Source organism: Salvelinus namaycush, chromosome 8 (genome assembly GCF_016432855.1).
Source record: "Salvelinus namaycush isolate Seneca chromosome 8, SaNama_1.0, whole genome shotgun sequence".
NCBI lineage: Eukaryota > Metazoa > Chordata > Actinopteri > Salmoniformes > Salmonidae > Salvelinus > Salvelinus namaycush.
This window is the reverse complement of record NC_052314.1, coordinates 34090074-34106832: the sequence shown is the minus strand read 5'-3', so window position 1 is coordinate 34106832 and position 16759 is coordinate 34090074. Positions and strand designations below refer to the sequence as shown.

The 16759-nt window shown below is 41.2% G+C and overlaps 1 protein-coding gene across 1 annotated transcript in view; it reads left to right on the top strand.

Moving 5' to 3' along the window:
- The window catches only part of LOC120052627 (beta-1,4-galactosyltransferase 6-like), a 41741-nt gene extending 27717 nt beyond the window's left edge, over window positions 1–14024 (top strand). The window contains exons 3-9 of the mRNA XM_038999653.1: window positions 2577–2690; window positions 6045–6169; window positions 6427–6543; window positions 9906–10093; window positions 10853–10975; window positions 11073–11174; window positions 13179–14024. Coding sequence (XP_038855581.1) covers window positions 2577–2690; window positions 6045–6169; window positions 6427–6543; window positions 9906–10093; window positions 10853–10975; window positions 11073–11174; window positions 13179–13326 — 917 coding nt within the window. The 3' untranslated portion in view covers window positions 13327–14024. The remainder of the gene's footprint in view (window positions 1–2576; window positions 2691–6044; window positions 6170–6426; window positions 6544–9905; window positions 10094–10852; window positions 10976–11072; window positions 11175–13178) is intronic.
- Window positions 14025–16759: the final 2735 nt, after the last annotated feature.

The following is a 16759-nucleotide window of genomic DNA, read 5'->3' as shown; positions in this document are numbered from 1 at the left end:
GGAGACACTGTTATTGTAAATAAGAATAGAATGTGTTTCTGAGCACTTCTATATTGTGGATGCTACCATGCTAATCATTAATGAATTGTGGAGTGAGAAAGTCAGTGGCATAAATATAATACCCCCCCCAGAAAAATTATTTCTACACTCCCATGTTTTTGGTAATCGTGGGAGGTTAAGATGTCTTGGGGGTATGATCTTTGTACCTCTAACTTTCTCACTCATCATTCAAGATTATATGTAATAATGGTAGCATCCACATTAATGTAGAAATGTTCAGAAACATTATATTCTTATTTACAATAGAAATGACTCCAAAATGACAAAATACATGATTTAACATTCATTTATATTGGCCACAACATAATCTTAAATACAACCAAAACAATCTGTAAATGAACCCAACAAGATTGTAGAGTCACAAGCTTGATGTAATCATTGTGCTAGGTATTTGGGATCAAATACAATACTTTTGACTACTTAAACACACAAACAGTGCCTTCGGAAAGTATTCAGACCCCTTGACTTTTTCAACTTGTTACGTTATAGCCTTATTCTAAATTGGGTTAAATCAAGGTGTCTGAATTCTTTCCGAAGGAAATGAATAATTTAATTTGTCCAAATACTTAGTGCCTTCCTGAAATATCGGCACCCTAGGTAAATATGATCCAAAAAGGCTGCGAAAAAAAATTACTTGTTTATCAGCTTGATCTTACACTCAAAATATCATATGAATTTCACCTTTTTGAGTTAAAATTGTTCAGAAATAATAGTCATCAAGAAAAAAACATTTTATTCCAAAACATGCGTGTCACACTTGTTGGCACCCCTAGAAATTCTGATGAACAAAATCGAATTGATGTATATTCCGATTGATTTTACCTTTTGTTTTATTCTTTAGGAACTCTTAAGTGGTCAACCATGACTTCCTGTTTCACTGGGGTATAAATATGAGTTGACACACATGCTAAACTTCCTTAGTCATATCCATGAACATGGGAAAGGCCAGAGAACAAACGCATGAAATTAGACAAAAGTTTGACCTTCACAAGTCAAGCAATTGCTATAAAAAGATAGGTACATGCCTGAAAATACCCATCTCCACTATTAGGGAAATAATTAAGAAATGTACAAAAAAAATGGAACTGTGATGAACTTGCCTGGAAGGGAACTCAAGTGTATTTTGCCTCCACACAGTGAGAAGGATGGTTCAAGTGGCAAAAAAATCTCTAATGATTAGTTGGAGAATTGCAGAAGTTGGTTACATCTTGCGGTCCCAAAGTCTCCAAAACTACAATTAGACGCCACCTCCATGCCAACAAGTTATTTGGATGGGTTGCCAGAAAGCCTCTGCTGTCACCAAACCACAAATGTAAGTGCCTGGAGTTTGCTAAATGACATTGGAACGTTGATTGGAACCAGGTTCTATTGTCTGATGAGACTAAAATAGAGCTTTTTGGCAACAAACACCTGAGGTGTGTTTGGTGTAAAAAGAGCCATGGTCATACAGAAAATAACTTAATCCCCACTGTGAATTATGGTGGTGGGGCTGTTTTACTTCCAGAGGCCCTGGGAACCTTGTTAGGATACATAGGATCACGGACTCCATCAAATACCAGGAGATTTTAGGACAAAACCTATCAGCCTCTGCCAGGAGGCTAAAACTGGGTCGTTGTTGGATCTTCCAGCAGGATAACGATCCAAAGCATACCTCCAAATCCACACACAAATGGTTCACTGACCATAGAATCAAGCTTTTGCAATGGCCATCCCGGTGAGCTGAAGAGGAGAGTCTACAAGTGAGGACCAATGACTGTGAAGGACCTGGAGAGTTTCTGTATGGAGGAACGGTCTCAAATATCTTCCTATGTGTTCTCCCACCTCATCAAACATTATAGGAGATGACTCAGAGCTGTTATCTTGGCAAAGGGAGGGTGCACAAAGTACTAAATGCTGGGGTGCCAATAATTGTGTTATTTACAATTTTAAATCAAAGGTAAGATTCATATGACATTTTTCTATGACATTTTTGTTCATCTTTACCTAGGGTGCACAAATTCCGTAGGGCACTGTTTGACAAGGGGGGACTAGATACGTAAATCGCTAAACTTTAAAACGTATCTATGAAATTGTTGCATGATGTACTGTCGCCTTATGAAACATTTTGTATAGCCTAATTAAAAGTTGTAGCTTCATTGTCCAATTATTTATGTAGGGGAGTGTATAAATGACATCTCAATCATCTCCCTTTTAGGTAGATCTTACTGATTTGAATAGGTAGTGGAGGGGAGTAGGCAGTGCTTCAGCCAATATAAGACGAGGGGCAGCCAAAAATCCCAAGAATGACCCTCACTCTAGCTGCAAGAGAGCTAGAGTCGGTCAGGCTTAGGCCTATTTTTCTTCCAATATGTTTGTGATTTTTGGCTTTACTTCGTCTAATGTTGGTTGAGACACCGTCTACTCCCCTCCACTACCTATTAATCAGCATGATCCAGCTCTAAGCTACCTACAAGGGGAATATAGAAAAGTAATTTATACAATCAATCAAAAAATAAATGTCTTGTGTGTTCCTGTAGATTACCCAGATGGCAGTAACTCCAGTGAATACATGTCCCATCCAACCGCATACCTCCCTGAGAACTTCACATACGCCCAGAACCTCCCCTGCCCAGAACGCTTACCTTCTATGAGTAAGTAATATGAACGCTTGTCTTCAAACCATCAGTTTGCCTACTGAGAGGATTTTATCAAACGCATGATACTTACGGGAATGCATTGCGACGCAGACTCGACAGACCAGGCTGGGAGGAGTGAAAAATGTGTCCTTAGTAGTATTTTTTTCTCTCAAAATAAAGACAACACAGATTCGAGCCAATGTCTTAAGTAGCTAAAACTGTCATTACTACAAACTTTTGAAAGTGACAAAAAGGACATGTTAAAATTGTCAACAACTTTATATCGAGCGGGTGCCTTTTTGATTTGTCAGGCCTGCTGCATAAGCTCAGTTCTGCTCGACACGACCATTAGACCCGATGCCGTGTTTCTGCGCATGAGCTGTGCTAGCTAACATCGTGAGAAGCAGTTTCTGCCTATATTGAATTTTACTATGATCAGGTCGTGTTATTATGGAACTCATGAGAGAAGCTACTCTTGGCTGTCTCTGTGCATCCTCTTTCTCTTACTATTTCTCAATCTCTTGCTCCTCATTCTGTCCCACTCGCTCCCCCTGTAGGATGTGTGTGGCTTATCATGCCGGTTATATCTACATAGGCACTTTAGCTACAGTTAAACGTATTGCATTACCCATTTCACCTCTGCTATCAATGAAATCTGAAGATAAACGGTAGGAGAGTGCCATGACACATACAGTGCATTCGGAAAGTATTCAGATCCCCACATTTTGTAATGTTACAGCCTTATTCTAAAAATGATGAAATCGTTTTTTCCCCTCAATCTACACACAATACCCCATAATGACAAAGCAAAAACAGGTTTTTAGGAATGTTTGCAAATGTATGAAAAACATAACTGATATCACATTTACATAAAAGTATTCAGACCCTTTACTCAGTACTTTGTTGAAGCACCTTTAGCAGCGATTACAGCTCCAAGTCTTCTTGGGTATGACGCTACAAGCTTGGCACACCAATATTTGGGGAGTTTCTCCTATTATTCTTTGCAGATCCTCTCCAGCTCTGGCAGGTTGGATGGGGATCGTTGCTGCACAGCTATTTTCAGGTCTCTCCAGAGATGTTTGATCGGGTTCACGTCCGGGCTCTGGCTGGGCCACTCGGACGTTCAGAGACTTGTCCCGAAGCCACTTCTGGTATGTCTTGGCTGTGTGCATAGGGTCATTGTCTTAATGGAAGGTGAACCTTCACCCCAGTCTGAGGACCTGAGCGCTCTGGAGCAGGTTTTCCTCATGGATCTCTCTGTACTTTGCTCTGTTCATATTTTCCTCGATCCTGACTAATTTCACAGTCCCTGCTGCTGAAAAACATCCCCACAGCATGATGCTGCCACCACCATGCTTCACCGTAGGGATGGTGCCAGGTTTCTTCCAGACGTGACGCTTGGCATTCAGGCAAAAACACTTAAGAAATCGGAAATATTTGCTGGATTCACAAGATGCTTGTCTTTCATTTGCTGTACACTATGTATTTTTCAGAAATGTTTTATGATGAGTATTTAGGTATTTGACGTTGGTGTCTGTAATTATTCTGGCTGCTTTCGGTGCAATTTCTGATTGTAGCTGCAATGTAAACTATGATTTATACCTGAAATATGCACATTTTTCGAACAAAACAGATTTATTGAATAACATGTTATAAGACTGTCATCTGAAGTTGTTTGTTGGTTAGTTTGGTTGGTTCTTGGTTAGTTAGGTTGGCTTTGTGCATGCTACCTGTGCTGTGAAAAATGTCTGTCCTTTTTTGTATTTGGTGGTGAGCTAACATAAATATACGTGCTGTTTTCGCTGTAAAACATTTTAAAAATCAGACATGTTGGCTGGATTCACAAGATGTGTACCTTTTCATATGCTGTATTGGACTTGTTAATGTGTGAAAGTTAAATATTTCTAAAAAATATATTTTGAATTTCGCGCTCTGCCTTTTCAGTGGAATGTGGGAGGAGTTCCGCTGGCGGAACGCCTGAGCAGTAAAGGTTAACACAGGTGGACCCCAAACAAGTTGTAAAAACATCTCAAAGATGATCAATGGAAACAGGATGCACCGGCACTCAATTTTGTCTCAGGCATTCAGACCCTTTGCTATATGTAAATAGGGTATTTCTGTTTTTTGATAATACATTTGCTAATATTTCAAAAAATCTGTTTTTAGCTTTGTCAGTATGTGGTATTGTGGGTTGATTTGAGAATTTTTTTATTTAACACATTTTAAAATACGGCTGTAACTTAACAAAAAGGGAAGGGGTCGGAATACTTTTCCGAATGCACTGTACATGCTTCGGCCTCGTAATTCAATTTTAGTTCAAATTTAGTTCAAATCTTCCCCGCGCTTGGAAACACTACAGCCAAAATGGGAGCCACCTAGAAAAACTACAATTTCTGGCTCATTTTTCCAAAAACCATCATGAAACTCTTTCTAAAACTGTTGACATCTAGTGGAAGCCCTAGGAACTGCAATCTGGGAGGATTTCGCCTCATAATAAAAGTGACAGCTGTTGAAAACAGTGGTAGGCTGAACATATTTTGGGGGGGGATGGTTTGTCCTCGAGGTTTCGCCTGCCATATCAGTTCTGTTATACTCACAGACATAATTTTATCAGTTTTAGAAACGTTAGAGTGTTTTCTATCCAAATTATATGCATATCCTAGCTTCTGGGCCTGAGTAACAGGCAGTTTACTTTGGGCACGCTTTTCATCCGGACGTGAAAATACTGCCCCCTACCCAAGAGAGGTTAAACAGGTGTGTGTGTATTTACTGAAATTGTGTTGTGTGTGTGTGTGTGATCAGTGAGTTCTATGGATGTCAACATGACTTTGTAACAGGTGTGTGTGTGTGTGTGTATTGACTGAAGGTGTGTGTATTGTGTGTTCTCAGAGTGTGTCCTATGGATGTGAATATGACTAAACAGTCCCTCCAGGATTTTTCGACTCTACGCTCAACTTATTTGGTGCAAAATCAACAATTCCCCCATATTACACAAACTTGACATCACTGCACTTGTTTCTATATTAAACAGTTAAATCAAAGCTATTTTACCGCATTAAACTGTCAAATCACTGCAATACAAAAAGAGAGCTTGTAATGAACTATTCATCACACTTTTACTGCATAAAATGTTTCAGTCAAGCCACATGTCAATAAACTTTTTCTGCATAAGTGCATTTTTGTGGCAAATTGGACAAAAAACATTGAAAACAGGCCATGCAAAATGTCAGAATTGCCGCAGAAAAATCCAGCAGTTTTGCCTGCAACTATTTTCTTTTTAGAGCAACGCAGTGAAATCCTGGATGGACTGACTAAGATCCCACAGTGTGTGTGTGTGTGTGTACTGAAGGTTTATGTGTATGTTCTCAGAGGGTCCTATGGATGTCAATATGACTGAGATCCCTATGGAGGAGATTGATCTGAAGTTCTCTAAGTATCTGGATGTTCACTTTGGAGGACACTGGAAACCCAAGGACTGTAAACCACGCTGGAAGGTATGACTGTTAACATGTATGACTGAGGAAATGTGTGTGCTTGTGCGGTTCAGTTATTTTACTACTTTTATTCTCATCTCTATTAGAAAATGAAATTGAACTGTAGCCATATTTGTATACACCGGTGTCTTTCCTCTATTAGAAGCATTTGATTTTCTACTTCTGGTCTGTCTGCCCTGCTCCCTCTGTATTAGATGTACAGGAGCGTATACATGCTGTGTGTGTCTGACTGTCCACTCCTCCTGCTCCCGGTGTAGGTGGCCATCCTGATCCCGTTCCGTAACCGCTACGAGCACCTTCCCATCCTGTTCCAGCACCTCACCCCCATGCTGCAGAGACAGAGACTGCAGTTTGCATATTACGTCATCGAGCAGGTAACACAGCTTTAAACAAGTTCTGTTGTTATTGCACACATTTAGTCTCCCTTCATCCTATTCAGCCTCACTAGTTTGTCAACTCTGCCACCCACTGGTGAGAAATGTGGAATCTATGATGATGAGCTGTAGACAGATTAGCTCACATTGCTCTTTCTTCGACCTCTCTTTCTCCCCCCCTTATCAGTTTGGAACCCAGCCAGTGTTCATTTTGGCACTTTTTTGTCTAGTCTTAGTCACATTTTTGTTATTTGAATACTGATTTAGTCTAGTTATTGTCAACTAAATGCCGTATTATTGACGTCACATTTTAGTCATCACATTTTTATTGCCTCATTAACTTATAGTAAACAAATCACTGACTTCGATGTGCACAAACATACACAGCTTTATCCTACCAACACATTTTTCGGCATAACATCCTATCGCATGATTCTCTTCCCTTGGCAGAAGAACACATTACTCTGCAGCAGCTTTAAAATCACACCCCTTGACAATTCTCCAGATTTTCCCCGTGTCACTGGTTCCACTACCTTTTTCAGTTGGTGGCACCAGCCCATGATTTGGTCGCATAAATGTTTTTCCCCACAGTGTCACACACTATATATACAGTACCAGTCAGAAGTCTGGACACACCTACTCATTCCAGAGTTTTTCTTTATTTTTTACAATTTTCTACATCGCAGAATAATAGTGAAGACATCAAAACTATGACATAACATATATGGAATCATGTAGTAACCAAAAAAGTGTTAATCAAATCAAAATATATTTTATATTTGAGATCCTTCAAATAGCCACCATTTGCCTTGATGACAGCTTTGCACACTCTTGGCATTCTCTCAACCATCTTCATGAGGTAGTCAACTGGAATGTATTTAAATTAACAGGTGTGCCTTGTTAAAGGTTCCTTTGTAGGGGTGGTATACAGAAGCTAACCCTATTTGGTAAAAGACCAAGTCAATATTATGGTAAGAACAGCTCCATCATTACTTTAAGACATGAAGGTCAGTCAATATGGAAAATTTCAAGAACTTTGGAAGTTTCTTCAAGTGCAGTCGCAAAAACCATTAAGCGCTATGATGAAACTGGCTCTCATGAGTTACATCTGCTGGAGAGGATAAGTTCATTAGAGTTAATTTCACCTCAGATTGCAGCCCAAATAAATGATTCACGGAGTTCAAGTAACACACACATCTCAACATCAACTGTTCAAAGGAGACTGTGTGAATCAGGCCTTCATGGTCGAATTGCTGCAAAGAAACCACTACTAAAGGACACCAATAAGAAAGACACTTGCTTGGGCCAAGAAACACGAGTAATGGATGTTAGACCGGTGGAAATCTGTCCTTTGATCTTATGAGTCCAAATTTGAGATTTTTGTCATTGTGAAACGCCGAGTAGGTGAACAGATGATCTCCGCATGTGTGGTTCCCACCGTGAAGCATAGAGGAGGTGTGATGGTGTGGGGGTGCTTTGCTGGTGACACTGTCTGTGATTTATTTAGAATTCAAGGTAAACTTAACCAGCATGGCTAACACAGCATTCTGCAGTGACATGGCATCCCATCTGGTTTGCTCTTAGTGGGACTATCATTTGTTTTTCAACAGGACAATGACCCAACACACCTCCAGGCTGTGTACGGGCTATTTTGACCAAGAGAGTGATGAAGTGTTGTATCGGATGACCTGGCCTCCACGATCACCTGACATCAACCCAATTGAGATGGTTTGGGATGAGTTGGACCGCAGAGTGAAGGAAAAGCAGCCAACAAGTGCTCAGCATATGTGGGAACTCCTTCAAGACTGTTGGAAAAGCATTCCTCATGAAGCTGATTGAGAGAATGCCAAGAGTGTACAAAGCTGTTCAGGCAAAGGGTGGCAACTTTGAAGAATCTAAAATATATTTTGATATGTTTAACACTTTTTCGGTTACTACATGATTCTGTATGTGTTATTCACAGGAAGAAAAGTTATAAAGAACAATGAACACAAAAGCTGAAATATTTACCACACAACAAACTTAAAGACTAAAAGCACCCTCAGGAAAATATGTTTTAATTATGTCCACATTTTCGGCCCCCTCAGGTTCTCTGGCAGGCTATTCCAGAGGCTGTGGGCATAATAACTAAAGGCTGCCTCTCCATGCCTCTTAGTCCTAGGCTTTGGGATAGTTAAAATGCCAGTGCCAGAGGACCTGAGGGACCTGCTGGGTACATAACTTAAAAGCATGTCTGACATGCATTTGGGTGCACAATCATGGATTGATTTAAAAACCAATACAATAATCTTAAACTTAATTCTAAAACTCACAGGCAGCCAGTGCAGAGATCTTAAAACCGGTGTAATGTGTGCTGCTCTCTGTCTGGTCTAGGGCAGTACCCATGCTGCAACATTCTGCAGGTTCTGCGGTTGAGCAATGGCTTTCTTGGTACACCAGACAGGATAAATGTTTTTAGTGAAGTGACCATGTAATGAATGTTCAGCTCGCACTGATGCGATCAATAAAAAAATGTGACTCGCACAGCTAAGTCAAAGGGTCGTGAAATGTGACACTGGTTGCAGTGTGGAGCCCTGCCCCTTGACATACTGTAGCTATATTCTAATTAAAGTTCTGTCGTAAGTAGTGGTCTGATAGGTTGCACCAAGCTAATTAGCAAGCATTATCAATCTCCTATTTCCTGAGAGTATATGTTGGAATAATGTGCTTTCAGATGTCTCTTGAGGTTGGCAGTATATTTCCCCGTCATCTTGTAGGTGCTAACACTGTCTTCTCCCATGGAAACATTGCATTAGGGCTTGTTTGAATCGACATAAGTAAAGTGACTCAAAACATTGACCCTTTTTTCTACCGGGAGCTTATACCATCAGGAGAGTAGCCATGGCGTGTGCCTTATTTGCATCAATGATTTGTTGCCGCCAGATTGGAGAACGGTTGCTGGGCAGAGAGGTGACTCATGAATGACCTGGGCATGGTATTTATTTTCTACCGCATTGCGATAAGAAAGCCTTACAATTCTGCTTATGTCATGCATGCTTTTGATTGGACCAAACAAAGGACACTGAAAAGCTCTCCAAAAACTCTTGTACAGCCCACTTACTAGTCAGATTTTAGTCACAGACATACTTTAGTCTTGTCTCATTTTCCTCAAGCAAAGTGAAACATTTATTTTTCTTTAGTTTTTTTTCTGGGTCTCTTTAGTCTGTTTTATCGTCTTGTCAATTGCCACTGATAAATAGGTGTTTGACAAATATTTCTGTCACTATTTTTGTTGACAAAATGTTACACTGGACCAGCCCTTCAATAGGGCCATGTTTAACTTGGGTTAGGGTTAGTCTAACTCTTCTTTCTCCCTCCATCAGTCTGGTACCCAGCCGTTCAACAGAGCAATGTTGTTTAATGTGGGTTTCCTGGAAGCCATGAAGGATCTGGACTGGGACTGTTTGGTGTTCCACGATGTCGACCACATCCCAGAGAACGACCGTAACTACTACGGCTGTGGTCAGATGCCTCGCCACTTCGCAGCCAAACTGGACAAATACATGTACCTGTAAGTCACGACTTGAATCAGTCCGGAATTGGCGGAAAATAGCAAAATGCTGTTTTTCAGCTAATTTCCTACAAATCTATATATTTATCAATGTAGTTTTTGTTGTTGTCATGGTTAGTTTGTGTTCTTATGCACAAACATTTTAATTTTTTTTAAATAAATTGGTACCTCTGGACATGTACCCTGCACGCACCATCAGTAATCCATGATTATATAATAAAAAAATATATAGGTCAATCATTTTTTTTCTACATACTTTAGTCATTTTAAGTTTATACTTAAAGTGTTTTTACAATCCCGAAAATGTATTTCTAAAAATTATAATTATTTTTCATTTTCTGGTGTTGCGGCAACATTTTAGCAGTGGCGGTGCGCTGCTGCTAAATGAATACAGAGAAAACTCTGTGGTCCTGGACTAAGGCTTAATGTATGAACAGATTTTCCAGTCTGGTTGTGTGTCTCTTCTACATTTGCAGACTGTATGGTAAATTGTCTGAACATAATTGTGGGTCTGTGTTGTATCACAGCCAAACTTATTCTTTGTTACCTGTTTGCTTTCCTGTGATACTGACTGGTAAGGTTTCTCCTTTTTTCTTTTTCCTTTCTGTCGTTTTGTTCAAAAGTCAAATCTTTCCCCAGGCAAAGCTAGGCTATGTTGTTGTCTGTGTCTGTCCTCTGTCTGTGTTGAATGTGTGTTGCGTGTGTTACAGGTGTGTGTGTCCTGTGTGTTGTGGGTAATGCTGTGTGTGTTGTCCACAGACTACCATATGGTGAGTTCTTTGGGGGTGTGAGTGGACTCACAGTGGAACAGTTCCGCAAGATTAATGGCTTTCCCAATGCATTCTGGGGCTGGGGAGGAGAGGACGATGACCTCTGGAACAGGTCAGTTAGTGTGTGTCTGTGTGTGTTTGAGAGAGACAAATCTGTTATCTGATTGGGTAACTTAATGAAAGGCTTTGTTTGTCCCTCTCTCTCATAGAGTACATTATGCTGGTCTGAACATCACAAGGCCGGAGGGAGAAGTGGGTAAATACAAGTCCATCCCACACCACCACCGGGGAGAGGTGCAGTTCCTGGGCAGGTCAGTAGATGCATGCTAGCAGTTCATAGCAGGCGCTGTAACCATGTCAAAGAATGTTTACCTAACTTTACCTCAAACATCACATTAGCTTAGCTCTCAATACAGCGTTGCTCCAGGAAGTCCTCGTTATATGTGGTATTCATGAAAATACACTACATGACCAACAGTATGTGGACACCTTGCAGGGGTGGAAACTCCAGTCCTCCGGGGCCTGATTGGTGTCACACTTTTTCTCTAGCAAACAGCTGATTTAATTAAATTGCATTCTAAACTGAAGATCATGATTAGGTGATTGTTGGAGGCAGGTTTGTTAGTTGGGGCTAGGGCAAAACTGTGACCACAATCAGGCTCCCGAGGGCTGAAATTGCCCACCCCCTAGTTGAACATCTCGTTCCAAAATCATGGGCATTAATATATGGAGTTGGTCGCTCCTTTGCTGATATAACAGCCTCCACTCTTCTGGGAAGATGTTGGAACATTGCTGCTGGGACTTTCTTCCATTCAGCCACGAGCATTAGTGAGGTCGTGACAGACTATTTTTTACGCGCTTCAGTACTCGGCAGTCCCGTTCTGTGAGCTTGAGGGCCTACCACTTCGAGGCTGAGTCGTTGGTGCGCCTAGACGTTTCCACTGTACAATAACAGCACTTACAGTTGACCGGGACAGTTCTAGCAGGGCAGAAATTAGACGAACTGACTTGTTGGGAAGGTGGCATTCTATGACGGTGCCGCGTTGAAAGTCACTGAGCTCTTGAGTAAGGCCATTCTACTGCCAATGTTTGTCTATGGAGCTTGCATGGCTGTGTGCTCAATTTTATACTCCTGTGAACAACGGGTGTGGCTGAAATAGCCAAATCCACTCATTTAAAGGGGTGTACACATACTTTTCTATATATAATGTACCTAAAACAGTCCCTTGCTTTAAAAATCTCAAGGTAGTGAACACTGTTAATCCTACTACTTGAGTGCAGCTGTTCCTCATCTCTATCGCCCTTTGTGGACAGGAGTAAATAACTTAATTTCTATTTTATTTCAATACCTTCAACTTTTCACTATATCCAGCCATCTGCACTTTCTCATGTTTTACTTCACATGTTATGTACTTAAAGCAGTGGGCTATATAGGGAATTGAATGTCATTTGGGATGTATCCCAGGTACTGGAATATTCATGTTTATATATTTAAAAAAAAAAAAGGAAATAATTGTTTATTTATTTCAACACAATTCTGTGCTCACTCTAGCCTTGGTGCAACCACAGAGCTATGATTGATAGAATGAGAGTTGCTTACCTTCCAGGCCTAGTGTCAGTGGTTTGTGGTACTGTATGTGCGTGGGTGTTTTCTGTGCCAGCATTGAGTTGTTAACTCCCCATCCGCTGGCCAAGTCCCTTTCGCCGTGTTGACAGTCGTCAGTCCCTTTTTAACATAAGTCAACCAGGTCTCATCCGCATTACAGTCCTCATCGTAACTCTGCACTAGAGAGCTATGTTCAGCGTTCAGATGCAGGGAGGGACAGAGGAGGAGAGAGGGCAGAAGAGTTTCTCTCTTTGGGTAAGGGTTTTCCTTCTGCAACCAGAGCACAAGTTCCTCCAGACAGTGTAAGCTAATTCATTAGCGTTAAAGCTAACTAAAGGATCCTCCTGGTTTCATTATGCAAATGCTAACTATGGATCTCCCTAATGTCATTAGCATTAATGCTAACTAAGGATCCCTGTGGTGGTGTGTATAATTGGATTCATTACTGTCAATGCTAACCTGGCTAATTCCCTTTCATCTCCTCTCGCTGTGACTCCAGCTATAAATGCCAACTGCTAGCTTATCCTCCTCTCCCTGTGACTGCACCTGAAATGGCACCCTATTTCCTACACAGTGACCTACTTTTGATCAGGTCCCCTGGAATAAATATTTATATGTAGGTAATAGGGTGGTATTTTGAGCTGTGACTGCTGGTATGAATGCTAACTGCTAGCTAATCCTCCTTCCCCTTCCTTTCCTCTCTCTGCAGGTACAAGCTGCTGAGGTATTCCAAAGAGAGGCAGCACCTGGATGGCCTGAACAACCTCAACTACACCCCTGAGATCTCCCTGAGCTCCCTGTATAAGAACATCACCGTGGACCTGCACCCTGATCTGGCCCCCATCGCAGACTACTGAACTCTTGACTCCCACCTGACCCCTTAAACCCTTCACACTCCCTCAAGCATCAAACGGTACCCCAAAGCTGGGCAAAGAGGGGCTGGGGGTGGGGTCGGAGGCACACCATGTAACGCTGCCAAGAAACCTTACTCAAAAAAACAAAAAAAACATGAAAGAGGAAGGGGCATATAGGGTCTGTTTAATCGAACAATTGATTGTGTATGTTTCTGTGATGATTGCGAATGGTGTGTGTGTGTGTATCTGACTTTTTGTGTCCGTGTGTCACTGCATGTCAGTGTGTTCATGCCGGCTTTAGCTACTAAGCTACTTCACATCAACACTTCATAATACATTGAGGGAAGGACAGCATTAGTTTTTCCCACATCTGATGTTTACTGCAACGCCTTAAAGTGTCAGGCTCAGCCTCAGAACCACGGCTCTCTGGCCGCCTCCCAAATGGTACCCTACTCCCTATAGGGCTGGAATTGCCAAGGACCCCACAATATGATAATGTCACGATACTTAGGTGCCGATATGTATTGCTATTCGATACTGCCATTTTTTTTTCATTTTTTTGGGATTGCCATTTGATATTCCAAATATATTCCTCACTAATATACTGAGTGTACAAAACATTAGGACCACATTCCTAATATTGAGTTGCACCCCCTTTTTGCCACCAGAAAAGCCTAAATTCGTCAGGGCATGGACTCTACAAGGTGTCAAAAGCGTTCCACAAGGATGCCGCCCCATGTTGACTCCAATGCTGCCCACAGTTGTGTCAAGTTGGCTGGATGTGTTTTAGGTGATGGACCGTTCTTGATACACACGGGTAACTGTTGAGAGTGAAAAAACCCGCCAGCGTTGCTGTGACATTCTCAAACCGGTGCGCCTGGCACCTACTACCATACCCCTTTCAAAGGCACTTAAATCTTTTGTCTTGCCCATTCACCCTCTGAATGGCCCGCACAATACATGTCTTAAGATCTAAAATATCCTTCTTTAATGTCTCCTCCCTTCATCTACACTGATTTTGAAGTGGATTTAACAAGTGAAATCAATAAGGGATCATAGCTTTCACCTGGATTCACCTGGTCATTCTGTCATGGAAAGAGCAGGTGTTCCTAATGATTTGTACACTCAGTCTGTCTGCTGCAGAGATGAGAGAGCATGAGAAGATGAATAAAAGTGCTAAAACATTTTGGATCACTATTTAAAAAGATGGAGAACAAGCTATGGTATTTTTCATCCAATAGGTTTGGCGCAGGTACAGCCGACTAGCACTAGCTACAGTTACGAGAGGGGGGAAAAAGTTATATTTTTCTTTTACAAATCGATTCGTAGAATCAGGTATTGATATTGTCCAAAAATAATACTGCTATATGTAACTTGATTTAGTTTTTTCCCCCCATCACAAATTCCCTATATACTGTAGTGCACTACTTTTGATCAGAGGCTTAATGCACTACTTTTGACCAGGGCCCTTAGGGCTCGGGTCAAAAGTAGGGCACTATATAGGGAATAGGGTGCCATTTGGGACTCTGACTTTATCTCACAGCACCGCTCAGCACAGCTTTAACTTCTAACGTCTCAGTATCACCTTACGAGCCAACAGACATTTTTGTCTTCATGTTATATCATTTTTTTTACACATTGTTCGTTTTTTAAAGATGAAACATGTATTCAAACATATTCCTTAAAGAGGAGGAAATAGGAGAGGAGCTAAGCGAAGGCGACTTGTGTGTTTATTGTGATGTACATTTTCTGATATGATCTATTTTCTTAGTATTTATTCTTTCCTTTTTTAACGGATGTTTTAGATCACTCGATCCTACTTCTCTGTGTGTCACATGATGAGCGTTTTGCTGTTTCTTTGCTGCACTGCCGACACGCATGATGCACAGAACATGTGTAAATACTGGCCACTTAAAAGCTTGAGCACAGAACACGTATGTACATATTTGGCCAATTAAACGCTCAGAGCCTGTTAGTAGTTATTCCAGTGGATTTGAATTTTGTTTTGGCAGCTACCTTCTTCCTGACGACTTAAAGGACTTTACAGAGTGAGTGGTTCTTCCATTTCACTGGGAAGATGTAACAATAGATGGACATTTGGCTTTAAAAGAATGAGAATCTCTTAGGTTGACTATCTTTTGCATGCCTTGATTTATTTTGTTACTAGATGTTTTTTTAAGCATAATTTATTTGATCATTTCAAGATGTTTACTTTTTCAGTTTTGCCTTTTTAGAGTTTTTTTTTTTCTCTCGAGGCGCACAGTGTGAAAATAGACTAACTGACGTTATGGAGCGTGTTCCTGTACAGAAAGACAGATGGGGGCCAGGGTTCAAAGGACTGTAGTAGCTCTGGTCCAGGGTGTTATGTGTAGTTTGCTGATGCTGAGCCTTCAACAGCAAGCCACATGTAACGCCCTGGACCAGAGCTAAGGACTGTTGCTGCTAAGTGGTAAGCTGAGATGTCATTCTATCTTCCTCTGGTGTGTGTAGTTTGCTATTCTGGAGGAGGAGTGTATACAGTGCGAATAGCGTGTTTGGCACAGGATTATGTTTCAGCTTGTGGTTTGGGCTGGTGTGTGTGTGTGTGTGTGTGTGTGTGAGCTGTGATGTGATGTGGTCCTAATAGGCTTGCGAGGTATTTAGGGGCCAGAATGAAAGAACAGTAGCTAAAGCTAACAGTTAACCCTGTTCTTGAATGGCACAGACTGAAATCTTGGCCATGAATAGCGAAGATTAGCAAGGAAAAAATGTAGGCAGTTGATTTCTTTGTACCTATTAGCGGTTTTTCTCTTGTACATATATTTTACCCATACAGTTCATATTTAAATTGTCTGGGTGTTTTGCTAGTGATGAGTTGATTTATCAAATGTATGTCTCAAGTAGAACCGCTCTATTCAAACTACCCATGTTTTCTCCATCACAGTATTGCAGTACTGGGAACCTCCTGTCCTGCTCCAAACATGGTGTTTGTCCAAAATGGCACCCTGTGTCCTATATAGTGCACTTCTTTTGACTGGAGTCCTATGCGTCCTGGTCAAAGTAGTACACTATATAGGGAGTAGGGTAATTTGGAACGTAGCCTAGCTCTCTCTGTCCCGTCACGCTTGTAGTGCTGTGGAGGAGCGGCCTGAAGATGTTTACAGTCATTTTCGCTCCAAAGCTAAAGTGGCTAACGAAGTGCCAGGCTAAAGTATGTTTTGGTTAACAGACATTAGCTACGGTTACATAAGACCTCAATGGTGTATTTCTGACCAATCGGGTGAGGTGAGACGGAATCAAAGAAGACACGGTAGTGATAAGACATTCTGTTGGAGGTGGTCAACTGTGCCAAAGTTCCACTTCTGATACCTACCCATCCTAATTCTTCCACCTGCCTCTTCTTCTACACTTCTTATCTCTACTCGTCTTTCCTTCCTTCCCTTTTTAAATGAATTCT